We start from the raw sequence: 18514 nt of genomic DNA, 5'->3' as shown, positions 1-18514 counted from the left end.
TGAGGTCATTGGCAAGCGGAGCCTCTACAATGCTGTGCCAACCTTTGGAAAGTTTCTTTCCGTTTATAATCACTAAAAGTTAAAAGCTGTAAGAGGCTTCTTCGAGATAAAATTTAAGGCAACCTGGAATCTCCGCATGGGAGTACAGTGCTCTAACCCCTTCCATAAAAAACTTAACAATAAGAATAATAAGAGGTATATATTAAAAGTAACGCATGCACTTTTGTTACAACCTGGTTGCTTACTTTTGATCCCTTGAATTTCCAAGGTTTAAAATAGGAATAAAATGAATATTTAATCTTTAAAAAAAAAAATTGTTCATACGTAATTAAATTTCCATCCATGCTCTTGAAATGAAATTTAATGTTTTTTTTTGTTTTTTTTTACAGTCAGCAGTTTCAAACCAAGCCACACAAAAATGTATGGATAGGTATGTAGGCGTGAAAAATTGAAATCATTATTCATTTAATTACTTGTGATTTGTTTATTTAGTTCAATTATTTCTATATGTTGTTTGATTATCATGAGTTTTCAAATTTGATAACTCAAATTATGAAACCCATTCCGATCTTATTAGATCCTGGAAAGAGATTTAAGTATGGAATTGATTTTTTTTCTTTGAAGTGCTCACTTTTCTTTCCTTTAAACATATAAGCACCCATTCCCGTATAGTTTCGTTCCCTTATTACTTTATGCGAAAGAATTAGGCCCCTAAGACTTGAGACGTAGTCGATCTCTAAATAGTAACAGTCGATCGAGAGGTTTATTAAAATATCCTCTATATCCAGACTGTTTCCAGAGGCCAACGCATTTTATATACAGCTTTTACAGGTACCCTCTGCGGACTGTTTTGTTTGGCTATTCCATCATTTTGAAACTTTATTTTAGAGATACTTGCTCATCCAGCAAAAAGAGATAATTTTTGTTTTGAAGTTTTTATATAAACTGCATGATAATGATGTTCCGGTTAGTCCGCATTTCTGGACTTTTTTTTTTCTTTTTTAAAGAAATATCTTCTCTAAGTTTGATTCCAAACAAAATTCTGAACATGAATTGTGACAAATATTTACAAAAAAAAATTGGGATTTATTTGTTAAAATTTAAAGCGAATACTCTCAACTGGAAGAGGCCATGCTTAACCTAAAAACTCAGCTGTGCAAAAATGAAAAACTGTTGAATTTACGAACAGAAGATTTAAAATGTACAAAGTATAAGCTAGAAGAAATGGAACAAATGGTTAGTTTTATAAAGGTTCTGAATTCTAACCTTATCATTTTGATTTCAATGTTCAATCATAAAAATTAACATTAGCATTAACAAAGAAAATTTTAATGAAAATAAATTATCAGTTTGGTCTTACGTACATTTTCGTAAAAAAGGCAACATATAAATTGTATTTAATAATAACTGTATATTTCAGAATGAAATGTTGCAAGCTGAAGCAGAAAAAAGTAGATGGTAGGTTAAAGAAATTTATACGTTCAGATTGTTTGAGGATTATAACTTGTGAAATGCTTATATTAATTAAGTGCTTTGTTCTAGCATCCCAAAGTTACAAGAAGCAATAGGACTGCTTAGAGATGCTGTGAACGAAAAAGACTGCATTTTGGAGCAATACCATCAGGAAATAGATTGTCTAAAAAATGAGATGACACAGGTAATATGTTGTCAATAAATTCTTTTGGATTTTGTACAGAATTTCTGTTTGAAGTATCAATAAATTCTTTTGGATTTTGTACAGAATTTCTGTTTGAAGTATTGCTACTTTCTCTTACTGTTAATAAAGGACGTATTCACATGAATGGCATATTTCAGATATTAGTTAAAGGCCACTAATTGGTCTTCACAAAAATAGTTTTTAGAAATTTTCGTATTTCTCTTAATTAATGTGTTGTGTGTGTGAGATGAATGATAGAAAGAGAACAGTGAAAAATTGTGAGATAAAACGTTTATGTAATAATATATGCATGCCGTGCTGTTTTAGTATGTGCATTAATTAATCAATGGGTAATTCAACCTAAACATTTTGGGCGTTTTGGGAAACAGTATAGGTACTAGGTCCCGGTACTAGAATAATAAAGATCTTTTCGTTATGGCCAACGTTTATTATTCCTTAACGTATATTTTAAGGCAAATTACTAATTTCAAAAAGGTTAAAATGAATGACTATTCAAATTATTCATATTATCATTCATGCCTTTTATAATGCAGATTTTATATTTGATAATGTAGTAGTTCCAAACTGGATATTCAGAATCTTAGTGTGTTTTTTTATTTTTGTAGAGGGTATTTTGTACGGCCGCTGCATTACATCTATTGTTCCTCGCTAATGCTAAGTGAGACCCCGCAGCTCCCCAAGGTAATAAAACTACCCAGTGCGCAAGAGAAGTTTGAGTAGGAGAATTGGGAGCTGGCACGAAAGTGGGAGTTGGGAATAACTAAGTCAATTGGAGCCAACTCATCCTTCCCCTTCATTGTCCTCCTGCATTATTCGAAGAAAGCGCCTTCAAGAGTATTCTAGGTAGGGTATATTCTCTTCTAAGGCTCTACGATAGCCGAGTGGTTAGAGGCTAGGCCCACAAAATTAAGATGTATTGTGGTATTGGGTTCAATTCCCTGTCTAGGTCTTGGTATTTTATTTAATGTGTAACATAAGAAATTTGTAGCAAAGTAAAGAACGTTTGCTAGTAGCCTCCGTTCACGACACCTAATTTGATAGTTGTAAAGCATGTCTGAAAAAGTAGGCATTACTTTACTTTTATTCTCTCCCCAACTTCTAGTAGCTTCATAGACTCTCCGAGAAGAGTACACCCTTCAATTAAGGTATGCCCAACGTTCTTCAGATTTTTTAAAGATGGCTCCAAGTTCAAAAAGAGATCCAAGCTCTCTAGAAACGTTACAAGAAGAGAGGGGCGCAGGTAGGCAGATGTCTTATTCAAGTCTCTCAAGAAATTCCAAAATTTGCCCCTAATTAAAAAAAAAAATGGGAGTATTCTTAAGAGGATAAATATACAACTCTCGAATTCTGGTTACTCTGTAAATAAATCTAGGGTCATGGAACCGGCAGATTGGATAATACTTCTTTCTAATGCCAGATTCTCTCCCATTTCATTGGAAGACATTTCCCTCCTTTTTCCTTGTGACCACTCTAGAGAACTTTATGGAAAAGAAAGGATCGGTAAATTTAGATATCTATTCCCTTAAGTCTTAAACACTCCTCTCTCCTTAGGGTTATTTTCTCCTCCCATGTCATATATTTACGACGGCTTTCTGAGGAGATCAAATGTCTTCCTAAGCTCACTTTAATTAGGGAAGGCTACTCACCCTGAAAGAGAAGGGGTTACCTAAGAAACTACACCATCGTTAAAGTCATCGCTACGCCATCCAGCCTTTGGCATGACGTTTAAGATTGTGCTAGTAAAGTGCTAATAAGACAAGGGAGCAGAAATCTGGAATATATCGCTCTCCCGCGCCATATGCTCCTCTCTTTCAACATCTTCTAGATTTTCTGAGACTCTCTTTGCCCACTTCCTAGCAATAATAATTGTAGAAGATGAGAGATTGTGAATTACCTCAATCGCAGCTAAATGGTCAAGTCCTATCAGTGTTTGCTGCTCCTAGCAGCAATTGCCCCGGTGGCACCACGAGGAGATAGAGATCGATTTCACCCCTTATTTCTGTAAATTCAAAATATTTTTTTTTATTTTTTATAGTACTTTTACTTCAAAGTTACTCCGTACCTTTTGGTTAAACTCGACGTTAAGCTTTAATTTTCTGAGTTATGTTGTAGAAATGAGTGTGAAAGCCATTTTGATGATTGAACAATGCAGTAAGAGGAAGTACAATGTATTAAATAAAAAATCTCTTCCTCCATTTCAGTTTAACACTGCAGTAACTGCTTCATGAATACCTTTTTCTTGCATACGATTCCACATTGGTTTTAATTTTTCTTTGCAATGTCGCAATTTTGTTTTATTTATTGTTTCAGATGGAGGAACAAGAGTAAGTAGTTAAAATAATTTGCCGTTATATTCTTGGAAATAACATTCACTTTTTTTTTACGTATATTAGTAAAAAAGAAAGTTCACGATTTGTTTAATAGTTGCAAGATATATCAGCTAGAAGATTCAATAAAATACTACGAACAGGTCCTTAAGCAAAAAGATTTAATGCTTGAAAAATTGAAGGCACATATAAAACAATTGCGTCAATGTCTTTCACAGCTGCAGTGTCAGGTAATTACTTTTATTTTATTTATTGCATTGAAGTGTATTTCTTCTAAATTACTACTGAAAGTATTGACGCCACACTATTTGGTTCTTGCACACAAGTGAATTTTTCAGCAAAAATATCGAAAAATTATTTGATTAGTGATTTTGACTAGTTGTAACTGCTCCAGATAAACTGCTGGGGGAATTAAATAAATTGTAACTCATAAATGGAGCGTGTTCCTTTTGGTGAAATTTGTGATAATTAAAGTTTTTAACGGATAATTTTTCTTTAAAAGTTTTTTTATGATTTCGCCCAGATTTATCCCAGTAAATCTTAGATTTTTTTTGGCAGACTGTAGGAATGGAAGACGTAAGTTCAAGACAGATATTTAGGGAAGAAATTAGGCTGTTTCGTCTGAAGATATTCTCCATTGATTCTGACCTCGGAGAACTTTGTCTCGACAGGGTTTTTGTTTTCTGTTCATTGTTTGATCTCATTTTCGCAGTTCGGTTAAATTTTAATATTACTTACAAAAAGTCTTAAAAGCAAAAGAAAAGGCTTGATAGACTGTCTAAATTTGATAAACTTTGATTTATTATCAAAAGTTGCAGCTATTTTAGTGTTTCACTGTCAACATTTCACCCCTGATTTCTACAGATCTTCTGTATTAGAAATTATTTGCTGAATTTTTAAATCACTCCCTGTAATCTTGAAAAAAATCAGGTTTCTATCAATGTTAAAACTCTTGCCAATAACTTTTCCCAGTAATTACTTTATTCGAAAGAAAAAAAAAGGGTAATAATCCTTATAAACTTGCTATTCGTTTAATATTAATGAAATTTATAATATTTAAAAATAATTTGTGTAAGGAAGATTAATCTAAGGTACATTTAAATGGTTTTTATAAACCGTTTTCTTAATGATATATTTCTCAAGTATTAACATCAACATTGTTGGGAATTGGACCGTAAGAATGCCCCGAAGCTGGTTAGCTCTCCTTCTAAATGGAATGTTTATTTACGGAAGATAGAGTAACGGAACATAACTCATGTCGACAAGAAACCAAACACTGAAAAAAAAGAATAAAATTCCAAGTTCCAAATTGATTGTTTTTTCCTTTTATTTATATGTAATAGTTCTAGAAGTAACTCTTTTTCCATTCGAATGAGACATAATAGTTTAATTATTCAACGATGAATATAAACTCTCCATTTAATTTGTTAAAAAAAACTTAATTACAATTCGCTTTACAAAAAATAAAACCTATTCAACTACTATTAACGAGGACGCAAAATTAAACAACTTAATTCTAAATGTAAGGAATAAGATGCAGTAGTACTTAATTTGGGATACAATTATTTTTCTGTTGCCATTATTATAAAATGGTGTATATTTTTGAAGATGAAAGAACTGAAAAAAAGAAGGTCATAGTAAAAAAAGCTCCTTGTGATGCCCTTAGGAAGGTGAAATTTAAGGAAGTTAATAAGACATTATTCTGGAATACATTTTCAGAAGCTATATTTTTTTGTCATTTTATCGATAATAAAGGATTAAGTGAAAACGCTATATCAAGATGTTCCCTTGTTTTTTTCGGCTCTGTTCACCGATAGGGTTGACTTTAACGTCGGAAATTCCGGGAGCTTCTAACAGCTCATTGTCCGGTGATAGATGTGTCGTCTTAAATAAGAGAACATTGTCCGGAAGCCGACAGTACACTGAAAATAGTACCGGGCGCCAATGACCTCAGATGTTGACGCGCCTTTAAACAAAAATAATATACTAGTTACACTAATTTCAAAAAGAATTATTTAGAAAATACATTATACAATTTTATAATCAATATACATTTCATGCATATACAATATACTGTATCCATTCATACAGTATATTGACACTATATCAGTGATAAATAAAAGAAATCTTTATTAACAAGTAAAAATTTAGAAATATCTATAAATATCTATTTTTTTTTTTTTTTTGGCATTGGCTTTCGCCATATAGCCAGCATCGTCTAAGTGCTCATCACTAGAATATCACTCACTCTCAATTCTTACTTATAAATACATAATTCACTCATTCATCCTTCTACTGTATACAACTATTAGTACTTTGATGGATTAGTACTTTATATTCCTGCCATCCTTATATCGAAATTAAAATCACATAATCCTTCTCTAATAATTTTCTTGCATTTATTCTAATCGGCTATAACTTTTAAATACATTCATATTTCATTGCTAGCTCTGCTTTAGATTTAAGCACATAGATGTTGGTGGAGAATATTATGTCTTCGTGGCGAAATGGTGCATCTAAATACCTGTATATGTCGTCAAACATTCGTTTCCTTTCTACTACATAACGTGGACATATCATTATTATATGTTTGAAATCCTCCTCCTCATTGCAATCTATGCAAAGAGGAGAGGACCTTTTGTTGATCCTGTGAAGATACGATCCGCACACCGCGTGGTTCGCTCTCAGCCTCTATCTTAAGTTAAAAGAAATTCGTCTTCTCTTCTAAATCTAAACAGTCAAGAAAATATTTATTAAATTTACTTTACTTCTTATAATCTCTCTTACGAAATTTGAAAATGTAAATTTCTGTTTTTACTTTCATATTTGTACAAAACCACTCGAAAATTACATTTAGACGAAGCCCACTCTACTCAATATCTTTTCGCAATATTTTGACTGCTTTCAGAAACAATTTCGGTTAGTGGAAATATTTTTATAACTTATACTTTTAATGTTAGAAGGGTCCGATATGTCCAAGTGTACCTAGGTCGTTATATAGGGCTTAGCCATCAGCGAAAAATCTCAAGTTATGTTTAAAAACTCGAAGCCAAATACAAAACTCAAAACTTTTGATGTTAGAGATAAACTGGAACCAAGGAGGATGCTTTTAGATGAATTTTAAAAATTAGTATTGTGCAACAGATGTTATTTGATTCCTATTCTTGATTCCCCTTCCTGATACCTATTAAATTAAGTTTAGTAGTATGACGGTATTGTTGAAAGTACTTAAAAAGGGAAATGACTTGCAAAGGATTATGAAATTTAGAACTAAATGCTGTTGGGTTACCTTTACGAAGGAATTTATGAATTAACGTGAATGCAATAGAAAGGTATTGTGTGGATTTGCCCCTTCACTTATATTCTTAGAACCTAAAAAAAATTGTTTTGGTAATTTGAATTATAGCAAGACAGGGAAGATTACAGAAAAATCAACCGTTCCTCTAGCTATGAGGAGAACTACAGCGTAGGAGAAGTAAGTGTGAGTATTAAGTCTTTTATGTATTTTTTTTTTTGTTTTTTAAGTAAGAACTTAGGAAATACATTTGTAAGCTGCTAAGTTTGTTTGCTTAAGGGGTATGCCACATTGAGAAACGATGATGCAATTATGGCTGGAGGTGATTCTGAGTTGGTAGAAGAACTCAGGAAGAAACTAGCGGTAAGTTATTATTAGATATTCATTTTAAAAATTAAAAATTGAGCTATTTTTGCGTCTTGAAAGATTAGAAGTGAAATATATTTTTCTTAATTACTTGCAGAATGAAAAAGACATGCAAATTGCGTTAACTGCTGAAGTTGCTGAAAAACATGATTCTCTTATGCGAATGAAAGATCATATGAGAGACCTGGAAGAACAGTTGAGGCAGTCAGATATGCAAACTCATTTTAAAGATGATATAATTAGGCAGCTTAGGAAGGAAGTGAAACTTGGACGAGCCAAGGTAACTTCTTTTTTTTTTCTTTCCTCAGTTTAATTGGTATTAAGAATTGCGTATGTTTTCACCAGAAACGACCACTGCTATAAGAAGATTGAGAAACTCATGCATTAGAAGTAAAAGTGTTTATTGGTAGGATATTTTGTTAATTATTTAAAACTATAGGTAAAGTTGTAGCAATTTTCTTTACTAAAAAGAATCGCGTGGAACTTAAAATTTCGTTTTGTCACTAAACGATCAGAATCGAAGGATCAAATTTCGACGAAAACTTTTTGATCAAACTTTGGTTCATATGTTAACTTCTTATGTTAATGAAGTTCAGGAGAATACTTCCATTCAAAATATTATTTCTGGATAATTAATCTTCATCATTTTGGTAGGTGCAAAACCTAAAATGACAAAGCAAGATCCAAGAGCTCACACTTTTATTGAATTTCCAAGTTCTCTGAATCATATTATTTTATTTTTCTACTTTCTAATTTCCTATTTGTATACTGTAATTTAAATGTGGTACTTATAGCGTTACTTTTTATATATTTAATTATAAATAACTGCTTAAATTAAGTTCAAGAATGTCTGGAATTATTAATTTAATTTTGTAGTTAAAAGAACATAACCATAGCGGTGGTACTCGACCTACAAATAGTGATCTAAAGGTGAAGATGACATATTCCTGTCGTAATTGTTATATGGATGGTGTTTGTGAAAGAGTCGGCGATCATTGCCATTGTCATTCCAGCACTATTCAATTAATTCAACCCACGTTCAAACCTGAAAACATTAATCCCAAGAGAAAACATTCAAAAATATCCAAAGCATTAGATACTTCTAATTAGTGCAACAAACTTTAGGTTATTCAAAATGTTTTAAAATTAATTATTGTACAGATTTTAAAGCGTTTGTAAAATAAATGCCTTTAATGCAAGAATTTATTATTTTTTAACTTAATTTTTTAAGAAAGAAAATTTATTTTTTCATTAAACTAGCGTTTTTGTTTTAAATGAAAATTGTTATTTGTTTTATTTTGGTAAACAAATAATAAAAGAGTATTGAAAAAAATAATTATTTGAAAATTTTTGAAACAAATTCTTGCATCTCGCGTGCTCACACTTTAAGAATCTTAAGACCCAAAGAAATTAGAGAAAATTAAATACAAGTCATATGATTCATGTTGTTGATTGAATATATATATTTATTCAATGTTTCGATTACCATGATATTCAATCAAAATAGAGACTAAGGTTACAGTTTTAAAATTTAACGAGAAAAAGTGAAGGCAGTTTTTTTTATGTTATTTTATTGTAAAACAGTTACAACCACTTCAATTATTTCCACTTAACGCCTGTTTAATCGGGAATAAGGTATTAAAATTATTATTTATATAATTAATAAAACTACAATTATTAAATACTTCAAAAGTTCTTTTCCAATCGTTCTTTTTAATTAAAAAAGTGCAAAAATCCAAGCTTTACAATTAGCAGTTTGGCAAATTATAATTTAATAATTTCAAGTTAATAATTCAAATTGCTCATATTTTGATTACATATTTAAATTGCCTGTGATATTTTTTATTTAGACGTAGTAGCTGGTTAAAAATATGGTTAATATTTGAATGTTAAATAAAAAAAATGTTGAAATGCAATTTAAATTAGTAATACTAAGCGATTTATAATGTAAATTAATCAGCAAAGTCCTGAAGATGGGTTAGTCCCTAAATTGAATGTTTGGCAAAAATAAATAAAAATTTATAGGCAATAGTTTCTAGGTCGTACCTGCTTCTCATTGCCAAATGAATGAGCTTTGCGAAGTGGTTGTATCTTCTCAGGGTAATTCGCCAGAGCTAATAGCTTATGAGCAGCCTGCCTTGAAAACTGAAGGCATTTTTTCCGAATATTATGCCCTGGTATTTACTTTCTAAAGGCTGCTGTGAATGTTAGCTGATCCTGGATCACTTTTACGAACTCGTCTGTCTCTTGAAATAGAGTGCCAAGCTGTAACGATTCAGCGATCTGATCAAGGTTACTGTCAGATGTAAGCTGGGCAAAAAAAAAACAAAACCGTTCAGATGCTTTCTGGTCTGTTCATTTTTCAAATCTATCTCGACAGTGATATCCAATTGTGTTTTATCTTGTAATTTTAAGGCACTATAATTCCCGTTCGAGTAGACTGCTTATGATATTCAAAGTAAGCTCTCACAGATACTTCTCGCGTTCTTTAGAGTTTCCTCTATTTAGATGAGGGTGCTTTCTCCAAACTTCCTGGGAAGGCATATCCTAGCCAAGGAAGCTCTTTAGTAGTGCATAGGATTCTAGTTGTCCGTACATACCAATCGAACAAGGCATGGTTTTATACCATTTCAGAACACCAAAGCTGTATGTAAGGGTAAGGTATGGTCCAAGTATTTATTGCTATAATGCAGTTTTTAACAGGTAAGTTCTAAGTTAATATTGCGCTTATGCTCCGCCTCGATATGGTTGTGTATCTTAAGTTTCTAGTTTGGAATGCTGTTTTACATTCCTATTTATTTGTATGTCTGAGCATCTCCAAACTGCGGTGCGCTGTCGATATCAACGTTCCAATAATCTTACTGTTAAAGTTAGGCATCAGATCAAGCATATTCTATGATTGATCTTTCGATTGCATATTGTTTCAGATCGTCCTTGTAAGAGCCATGAGTAATTTTCGGCCCATTAACGATTTTTAACTGGAAACTATAAGACGATTCTCTCAATATAATGCTGAGCGGGTTTAAGGTTAAGCATAACCGCTAAGTGTTCATTGTTGGCCTTGATGTTTACCTTCCTCTACATACTTTTAGAGCACATCGTTTAATTTATCATTAAATGCTCCTTTGAAGAGATACTCTAGAAATCCATACAAACTTTTTACACAAAAATTATTATTAGATTCAGGCACCACGGTAGCCGAGCGGATAGAGGCGAGACCTGTAAAGCTAATATGTATTGTGGCACTGAGTTCGATTCCCAGTCTTTAGACCTTGGATTGTATTTAATGATTAATAAAAGAAATTTACAGTAAAGTGTTTGCTAGTCGCCACCGTCCAGGACGCCTAATTGGTAGTTGGACGTAAAGCCCGCCGGAAAAAATAGGCAATTACTTTACTTCTTTACTTTTTTATTATTATTAGATTCATCGAAAATTATTATGTTGGTATTTACTTCTCTATTTGATGAATTGCCATCATTTTATCGTCACCGCTCAAAAACGCTTTGAAAATGTAATTGAAACAGCATAGTAGCGTACGACTAAGGTTGCCGAGGAACAGAGAATCTAGGGTAACGAAGGGCAGCTAGTTAAGCAAAGAGGTGGTTCGCAGACGTCCACTTCTTTCGGTCCTTCCCGCGGCATCTTTATAAAAACTACCGGTTGGATCCTTTGGAAAATGATTTGTATGGATGGGATGTAGCGGGAAAGTACATTCCTAAGATTTGACTGCCCTATAAAAAGACGCACGCAATCTACCTCCTTGGTATAAGAAAGATTGAATTGGGGAGAATTGCTTTTTTGATTTCATGATTACACATTGCCTTTTAAGGAAACATCTACACAACAGTGCGCCCGCTACGTAGAAAATCGTCAAAGAAAGTGGAATCCCTTTTCCTTAGTGCGTGCGGATTTGCTTGCAAAAGTTTCGAAAAGTTTGGCGCTTGGAACCTGGTGCAGAACCAGATGTTAATTCTGGGACACATTTCTCGACCTTCTTCATATGAAAGGCTTCGACTCTAGATTAGATTGAAGAAAAGCGCAATGTTTACCACATACCCAACCTTGTACCAACTATTTTTATAACTTAAAGAACAAGCTATTTTTCTTCACATATGAAAACAAAAAATTTTTTTTGTTAAATAGTTTTATTTTTAGAAAATTATAACTTAATAAAAAATTATTTCAGGAATCATTGGCCGAAATGTTGGGTTTAAAGGGTGGGCCACGAGCTCAGATGAAAGCAAAGATTGATCATCTTCATTCAGAACTAGAAGAAAGAGAAATTGAAATTTCTAGGCTTGAGAGTAAACTGGAAGCGAGTAGACTTCCTATGCTTGAAGCCAAACTTACGAAACTGGAGATGGAGCTTGTCGATAGAGAGAGAAGTGTCCTTGCTCTTTGTGATAAGTTAGACTATGTTAGGAGGTATCTTAATAAACTTAGAGCTTCCGAAGAAGATATTAGTGTTAAGGTATTTTTATTAAATGAATGACTTATACATTCCTAATTAATTAACATTTTCAGAGTTAATGGTAAATTTTTCACAGTGTGGACTAGAGGCATTACTTCTTGAACTGTCTGAAGATGTGGAGTGGACGAGAGAAACCAGGCGTAATATTTCAACACCCTCAACTGAAGACCCTAAAGAATCTATTATTATAATTAACCATCGAAGTCATTCATTACCAGACACAACTTTGCAGGTAATTTATTGTGAATATTTTGTATTTTATTAAAGTCACAATATCAGTTGAAGTCCAGGCGCCAGAGCCTTTTAGTCTACTATTAGCCTTGAATCAGGATTTCTTCTAGAATGTTTGGACTCCAATATGTTGTATACCAGTGGTCGGCAACCTATGACCCGCGCGTCACCTAGTGACCCACTAGGAAAATTTTAGTGACCCAGAAAACAATTCTTAATTACGATGATAGTTAGATATTCTTGCCAATGAATTAAAGTGTGCTTGTATTGAGATGCGTTGCAAAATGTGATGAAATGCTATTCTTACGCAGCAAGTACATGTTTCAACAGGTACTTTTCTGCTTACATTTTATGATCTCTTTCAAGTTATAAATAAGGATTTTATGATAATAAATTTATAATTATCTATTTAAGGTGATTATCCCATCTGTATTTTTTTTTTTTTTTTCTGTTCTCCGAAATATGTAATCTAAAATAGAAGTGATGTGACTCTCCAGCAAAAATTTTTGTGAAAAAATTGAAAATTGTTCCACTTGTAAGAAAGGTTGCCCACCACTGTTATATATTGTACTATAATTTTATTACAGTATACGTACGTATATTTTTTCATTTTATCCAGTGCTATGCGATGTTTTAAGTATAAACATTTTTCAGGCTGTGTATTCGGAGTGGATCCATGACTAAAAATGAAATATTAATTTTGTTTCAAATGTAACTTATTTTATTACTCTTGAACCAGATTTTAAATGTAATAATTATATAATAAAGTTGTTTTTATAAAAAATAATAAAATACGTTTTCATTCTAGAATAAAGTGATTTTATGAAAAATAATTAGATCTAATAAATTTATTTTTGTTTTAGAAGCAAGTGCAATCATTTAAAGAAGCTTCTGAAAGGTCTGCATACAATGATGCTGAAAACCAGGTAAAAGTGAATGCTTTCAGCAATCCCACAATAAATGTTTTCCTCTATTTTTTTGCAAATCCTAAGAGTGTACCAATTGTGTAAATTTGCGAGGAATAAGGTCAGGTCTTTGGCGCCAAAGACCTGATTATTGTTGACGCACCTTAAATTAAAAATATAAAATACATTTTTTTAAAAAATAATGAAAGACGAGCTTTAGAAAAATTCATTTGTGGAAATTCAAACAGCATTTATTTACATTTAATTTACCTCTTAGTCGTTAGCCACTTAAGTTTAGTGAATGTATTTTTAATTTCTCTCTTTCTCTACCTCCCCTCTACCAAATATGTTAACATTATTGATGTAAATTCTATTTTTAAAAAATTACAACAGTCTAGGTTTCCATCGATGTTTTTTTGTAATTTCAACTAAATATTTCGTGTCACTACCACTAACACTTAATCCTGAAACAATAGTGTTAGTAAGGGAAGGGATTAGCTATGAGGTTAGCATACTGGACTCCCACGCGGAGGTCCCGGGTTCGAATCCAGCAGCTGACCCTTAGATTTTCTCTTCCTAGGAGCTTCTTACAGCTCACTGTCCGGTGATGGACAGTGTTGTCTGTAACGAGAGAACACTGTCCGGAGGCCGGCAGTGCACTGGAAAAAGCTCCGGGCGCTAATGACCTCAGCTGTTGATGCGCCAAAAAAAAAAAAAAAAAATAGTGTTAGTAACTTTCAAACAAATTTTTGAATCTGCGTATCAACTTAAAAAACCTTTTGCTTACTCAATTAAGAAAACATTTTGATAAATTAATTTTTGCTCTGATAATCATTTTTGTGTAAAAAAAATTGATTGCTCCTGGCAGATATGCAAGGACAGCATAAAAAAATTATTTTTCTTTACCGTATGGTGTTGTTTGTGTTCATACGAGCTTGCAGCTTATTTAAAATGAAATTAAGCTTATTTTTTTTTTTTTATTCTGTTAGGAAGAAGACGGTGAAAGCCTCAGTTTAAAGGAACAAATAAGCACGTTAGAGTGTAATCTATCGGATACTTTATCGCAGCTTAATTCAATGTGGGATACTATGAAAGCATGCGAGCTTGTAAGTTTGAACAATCTTTTTCTTTTTAATTTTGAATTTAAATTTGTAAATATATATTTTGAAAACGGGGCCGACCTAGGAAGCGATGGATGGAGGAACAAGCGATGGCAGCGAGAGGATTGAGAGAGGGTGACTGGGAGGATAGAGCGGTGGCTATTGGGTGTCGGGGATATAACCGCATAGGTTGTAAAGCACCCGGGTTTAAAAAATTATGTATATATATATTTTTTCATCTTGTTAAAAAAACTTTCCATATTCTTATAAAATTTCCAATTAAAATGCATTGGAAGATTTTTAGAAAGATGGTAATGAGAAGAACCAATTTGCTCCAATCCAAATCTTTATTTTGTATGTGATCATGTCCTTCATATCAGAAGATAGCAGCTTTAAAATTAACCTGAGATAAAATAGCCTAAAATCATTTAAAGAAATACTATGCTATCCACTTGAATTTAATAGGGTCCTATTTAACTCATTAAACTAATTTTCTCAGGGGGGAAAACATTAAAGGGGTTTTGCATGAGTGAAATTCCCACAATTTTCTCCCACAATTATTAAGGTAAATCGGTACAAAATTGAAACCAAGTAACATCTAGTAAAAATTCCTATTTACAAGAATTTTTTAGTAGAATTGCTGTAAAGCCAGATTTTTTTGTAAACTGGTATATATAATTTTGTTGATTTTTATAAATTTTAAAATTCAATATCATTGAGAGTCAGTCATTATCGTAAAATTGGGAGTTTCGTTAATCACAAGAGATTTACGCGAACTTCGCATGAACTTATCTCTAAAGAGTACATTAAATATGTGGTGTAAGTGGTAGAGACTCCACCAGTCTGTAGAATCCATTCTAGGCTGTAGAACACTGAATATATTTTTTATTCAAAACTACAAGAAACTTGCGAATAAGACCATATTCGCTGTAATTGTTTAAAAGTTTGATCTCTAAAGAAAGAAAAATGTAAAAATTAGAAACTAAGCTCAATTAATTAATTAATTGTCATTTGAATATAATTATTATTTGCTTGATTATAATTACTAATATGTTTTGTAGGAAAACGGTGATTCAGTATTCAGGCTTACTAAAGAAGTACAAAGTTCATTAGAGAAGGAACATAACCAGTTATTGCTAGTAAATGATGAAATGCAATATATTGCATGCCAAGTCAATGAAATGACCACGTTGGTTAGTACATGCCCTTTCAAAGTATTATGATGAAAATTTACCATCTAGTAATATCTTTAATAAGATGAAATAGTTATTTATGCTATAGCAATTATGCGTCTTGAAGAACAAATACCAGAGTAGATAGCTAGATTCCTTAGAATCTGTCGCTCATCTTGAGAATAAAACAGTAGGTTGTATTTGAAAATAAGTTATTGCAAAAATATTTCATAATTTGCTGCGAACTCTGTTCTGGATTACATTTTTTTCGTTGATTCATTGCTAGGAGTTACTGACATATTGCAGTAAGGTAATTACGTTATTTTGGTTACATTGTCTCTTTACTGAGAAATGAAAATGAAAAAGTTTTATTCGAAATTGATTTTTATGCTGCCAAACTTGAGCTTGAAAAATGGATACCCTATTCCCCATTCAACAGCTTAATAAGAGCGAAACAAATTTTTGACTTGTAAGTTCAATACAAAACAATGCGTTAAAACAGCATGCTCATCGTTCAAAATCATGACACAAACTGCATTATATGCATACATAGTACATCTGCAGTTCGCTTTTTAAACAACTATGTTTAAAAATCTACTAAGATTTTTAGGCCGTAATTAGGTTGTGTTATTAAACCCGTTATTATTATTATTGTGTGTTACTATTGCATTAAAAATCTTGTGTGGGGAATATTGATTCAAAAAGTACAAAAGTGCTAAGTGTACCTAAGTAACACGATTAAAACATTGCCTTGATTAAATTCGATTGCAAATTGATTATCCTGGGTCAAAATGCAGTGTACGCTACTGAGATTTACTAATTCGTTTCTGAAATATTTCTCTGTTTTTTAACGAATATTTCAAAACATTGTCACACCTATTTCATTTAAGATATTTCCACGTTGTTTTATATCAATAAAATATAATTAATTCGATTTTTTTTTCATCGACTTTATTTTTTTTTTTAAGGGTGTAAATAATGATTATCTGCTGCATTGCATCGAAAAATGTTTGATTGATTCTTTAAATCTCTTGAATAAGCAAAAAGCATTATTGGGAATAACAGAATCATCCACAGGTTCGGTATGGTGATATACATATCCATTTTTTAAAGCATTGTATTGATTTAAGTTCTATCATAAACCGCTTTTTATGTTGGAACCAAGTGTCAAAGAAATTATAATCATGATTAAATTTTCAGTTGGCTGATAATTTTAATACTCACCACAATTTGAAGTATATTAATGGTATAGAAGCATTTTTAGGAGATTCAGTTAGCCTTATTCAGCAGCTTAAAACAAAAATAATAACATGGGTAATCTTAATCTAATTTAAATTTCGTAATTCTAGTATTTCATTTTATTTACTATATCTTAATAAATTTATTACAGGAAGAAAGTGCGTCCAAAATAGATGTAAATAAAACTAATGAAATTACTTTTATAGTAAATAATTTAATTTCAAGCAGGCAAAATATTTTAGATAAACTTTGCCTTGTTAATGTGTCCCAGGTAACTAATAATGAAAGATACTTCTTTTTTGCATGCAGTTACGTGGCCCAATTAAATGATGTAAGTTAATAATTTTTTATTTTTTTAAATTTTAGGAAGAGATCGCTAAGAAAATATTCAAAAAGTTTTCAGAGTTTGATAATACCTTTGGGACTCACCAAAATGTAGTGAAAGGATTAAAGTATGTCTTGAATCATTTTATGTTTAATGATTTTATTTCGAAAAATTCGGTAAGTTTAAATAGTTTCAATTTATTTTTTTATTAAAACTGTCCGGTAGGACAGTTGTATAAGGGTTGATCGTCAAAAACTGCACGAAAAAGCGTAATGTTGAAAAACACCCAACTTTGACAATTTTTTTCTCTTTTTCTATAAAAGATAAAATTCCCAAATTTTCTTTAAATTATAGGGCAAACCCTCCTTTATAGCTGCAATTTTTTTGCAACAACCCAGATCTAATAGGTTTCGAGAAAAAAGTTGCCGAAAATGAGCAAAAACGGCTTTTTCAAAAATTGTTGTTGTTCTTGTTCTTCTTCTTCTTCTTCTTCTTCTTCTTCTTGTTGTTGTTACCTTTTTTGTAAACTACGTAGCGCCTAAACGCGGGAACCGATTTTCATGAATGAGGTGTCATTCGATTCGGAATTTTATGTAGATGTGCCTTTTGGGGGTCTCGACGCTGTACATCGCATAGGAGAGGAGTTAGCCCCCTTTATGTAAGGCCCCCTCCAAAATTATTATTACTAATTATTCTGTAAATCTTAGCCCGATTTTGAAATAATTTGGTAGGATGATAGAGTTAGGGCTCCCCTACGTAACATTAAAGCGGCGATCAGCTCTTACACTTGTTAAGGGAAAGTATAGCAATCGTTTCAAATTATCGACACGAGAACCGATTGTCATGAATGAAGTGTCATTCGAATTGAAATTTTTTACAGATTTGCACTTTAAAAGTCTGAACGCTGTGCCTCATAAAGAGGGGAGTTTGCCCCACCCAAGTAAGGCCCTTTCTAAAACTATTATTACCAATATTTCTGTAACGCTTTGTCCGATTTTGATAAAATTTAGCACGAATAAGTGGTTAAAGCTCCTCTACGTTGCTGATGCTCTTGCACCTACTAAGAGGAAGTACTGCAATCGTTAAAATTATCAATGGGTGAACCTATTTACATTAATGAATAGTCGTTCGATTCAAAATCTTTGCCTTTTAGGGAGAAGTACTGTAATCGCAGTTTATTTTTCTTACTCCTCTTAAGAGGAAGTACTGAAATCGCAGTTTAATTTTGCTTTTTACGTACAAATACCTTCCTATTTTATTCAAAACGCTTTCTCAAAAAAATTGTTATTGAGGATGGCAACTATAATCATTCTTTAAAAAGATCTCTCCAATGGTAGTTACGGTTCCGACTTAACACCTTATCAGGTTATAATGATAGAATTGCTTATTCTAAATTTTAAAAAA

General features: G+C 32.1%; 1 protein-coding gene across 7 annotated transcripts in view; it reads left to right on the top strand.

Moving 5' to 3' along the window:
* The window catches only part of LOC141455886 (uncharacterized), a 52717-nt gene that overhangs the window by 6233 nt on the left and 27970 nt on the right, over positions 1-18514 (top strand). For 4 of the 7 annotated variants that reach the window (XM_074131348.1, XM_074131347.1, XM_074131345.1 and 1 more), the window contains exons 5-22: positions 390-430; positions 1107-1236; positions 1421-1458; positions 1543-1657; positions 3989-4002; positions 4103-4235; positions 7412-7486; positions 7580-7663; positions 7764-7946; positions 11854-12138; positions 12215-12370; positions 13233-13295; positions 14264-14380; positions 15436-15567; positions 16515-16628; positions 16747-16860; positions 16937-17056; positions 17152-17286. In XM_074131348.1, the coding sequence (XP_073987449.1) occupies positions 390-430; positions 1107-1236; positions 1421-1458; positions 1543-1657; positions 3989-4002; positions 4103-4235; positions 7412-7486; positions 7580-7663; positions 7764-7946; positions 11854-12138; positions 12215-12370; positions 13233-13295; positions 14264-14380; positions 15436-15567; positions 16515-16628; positions 16747-16860; positions 16937-17056; positions 17152-17286 (2049 nt within the window). The remainder of the gene's footprint in view (positions 1-389; positions 431-1106; positions 1237-1420; positions 1459-1542; positions 1658-3988; positions 4003-4102; positions 4236-7411; positions 7487-7579; positions 7664-7763; positions 7947-11853; positions 12139-12214; positions 12371-13232; positions 13296-14263; positions 14381-15435; positions 15568-16514; positions 16629-16746; positions 16861-16936; positions 17057-17151; positions 17287-18514) is intronic. The other 3 variants (XM_074131346.1, XM_074131350.1, XM_074131351.1) reach the window with 3 other exon arrangements.

The sequence above is a fragment of the Rhodnius prolixus genome, unplaced genomic scaffold (assembly GCF_049639745.1).
Source record: "Rhodnius prolixus isolate KJV_2025 unplaced genomic scaffold, Rpr scaffold_4, whole genome shotgun sequence".
Classification (NCBI taxonomy): domain Eukaryota; kingdom Metazoa; phylum Arthropoda; class Insecta; order Hemiptera; family Reduviidae; genus Rhodnius; species Rhodnius prolixus.
Note: the sequence above shows the minus strand (reverse complement) of the source record. Positions and strands in the feature narration are given on the sequence as shown.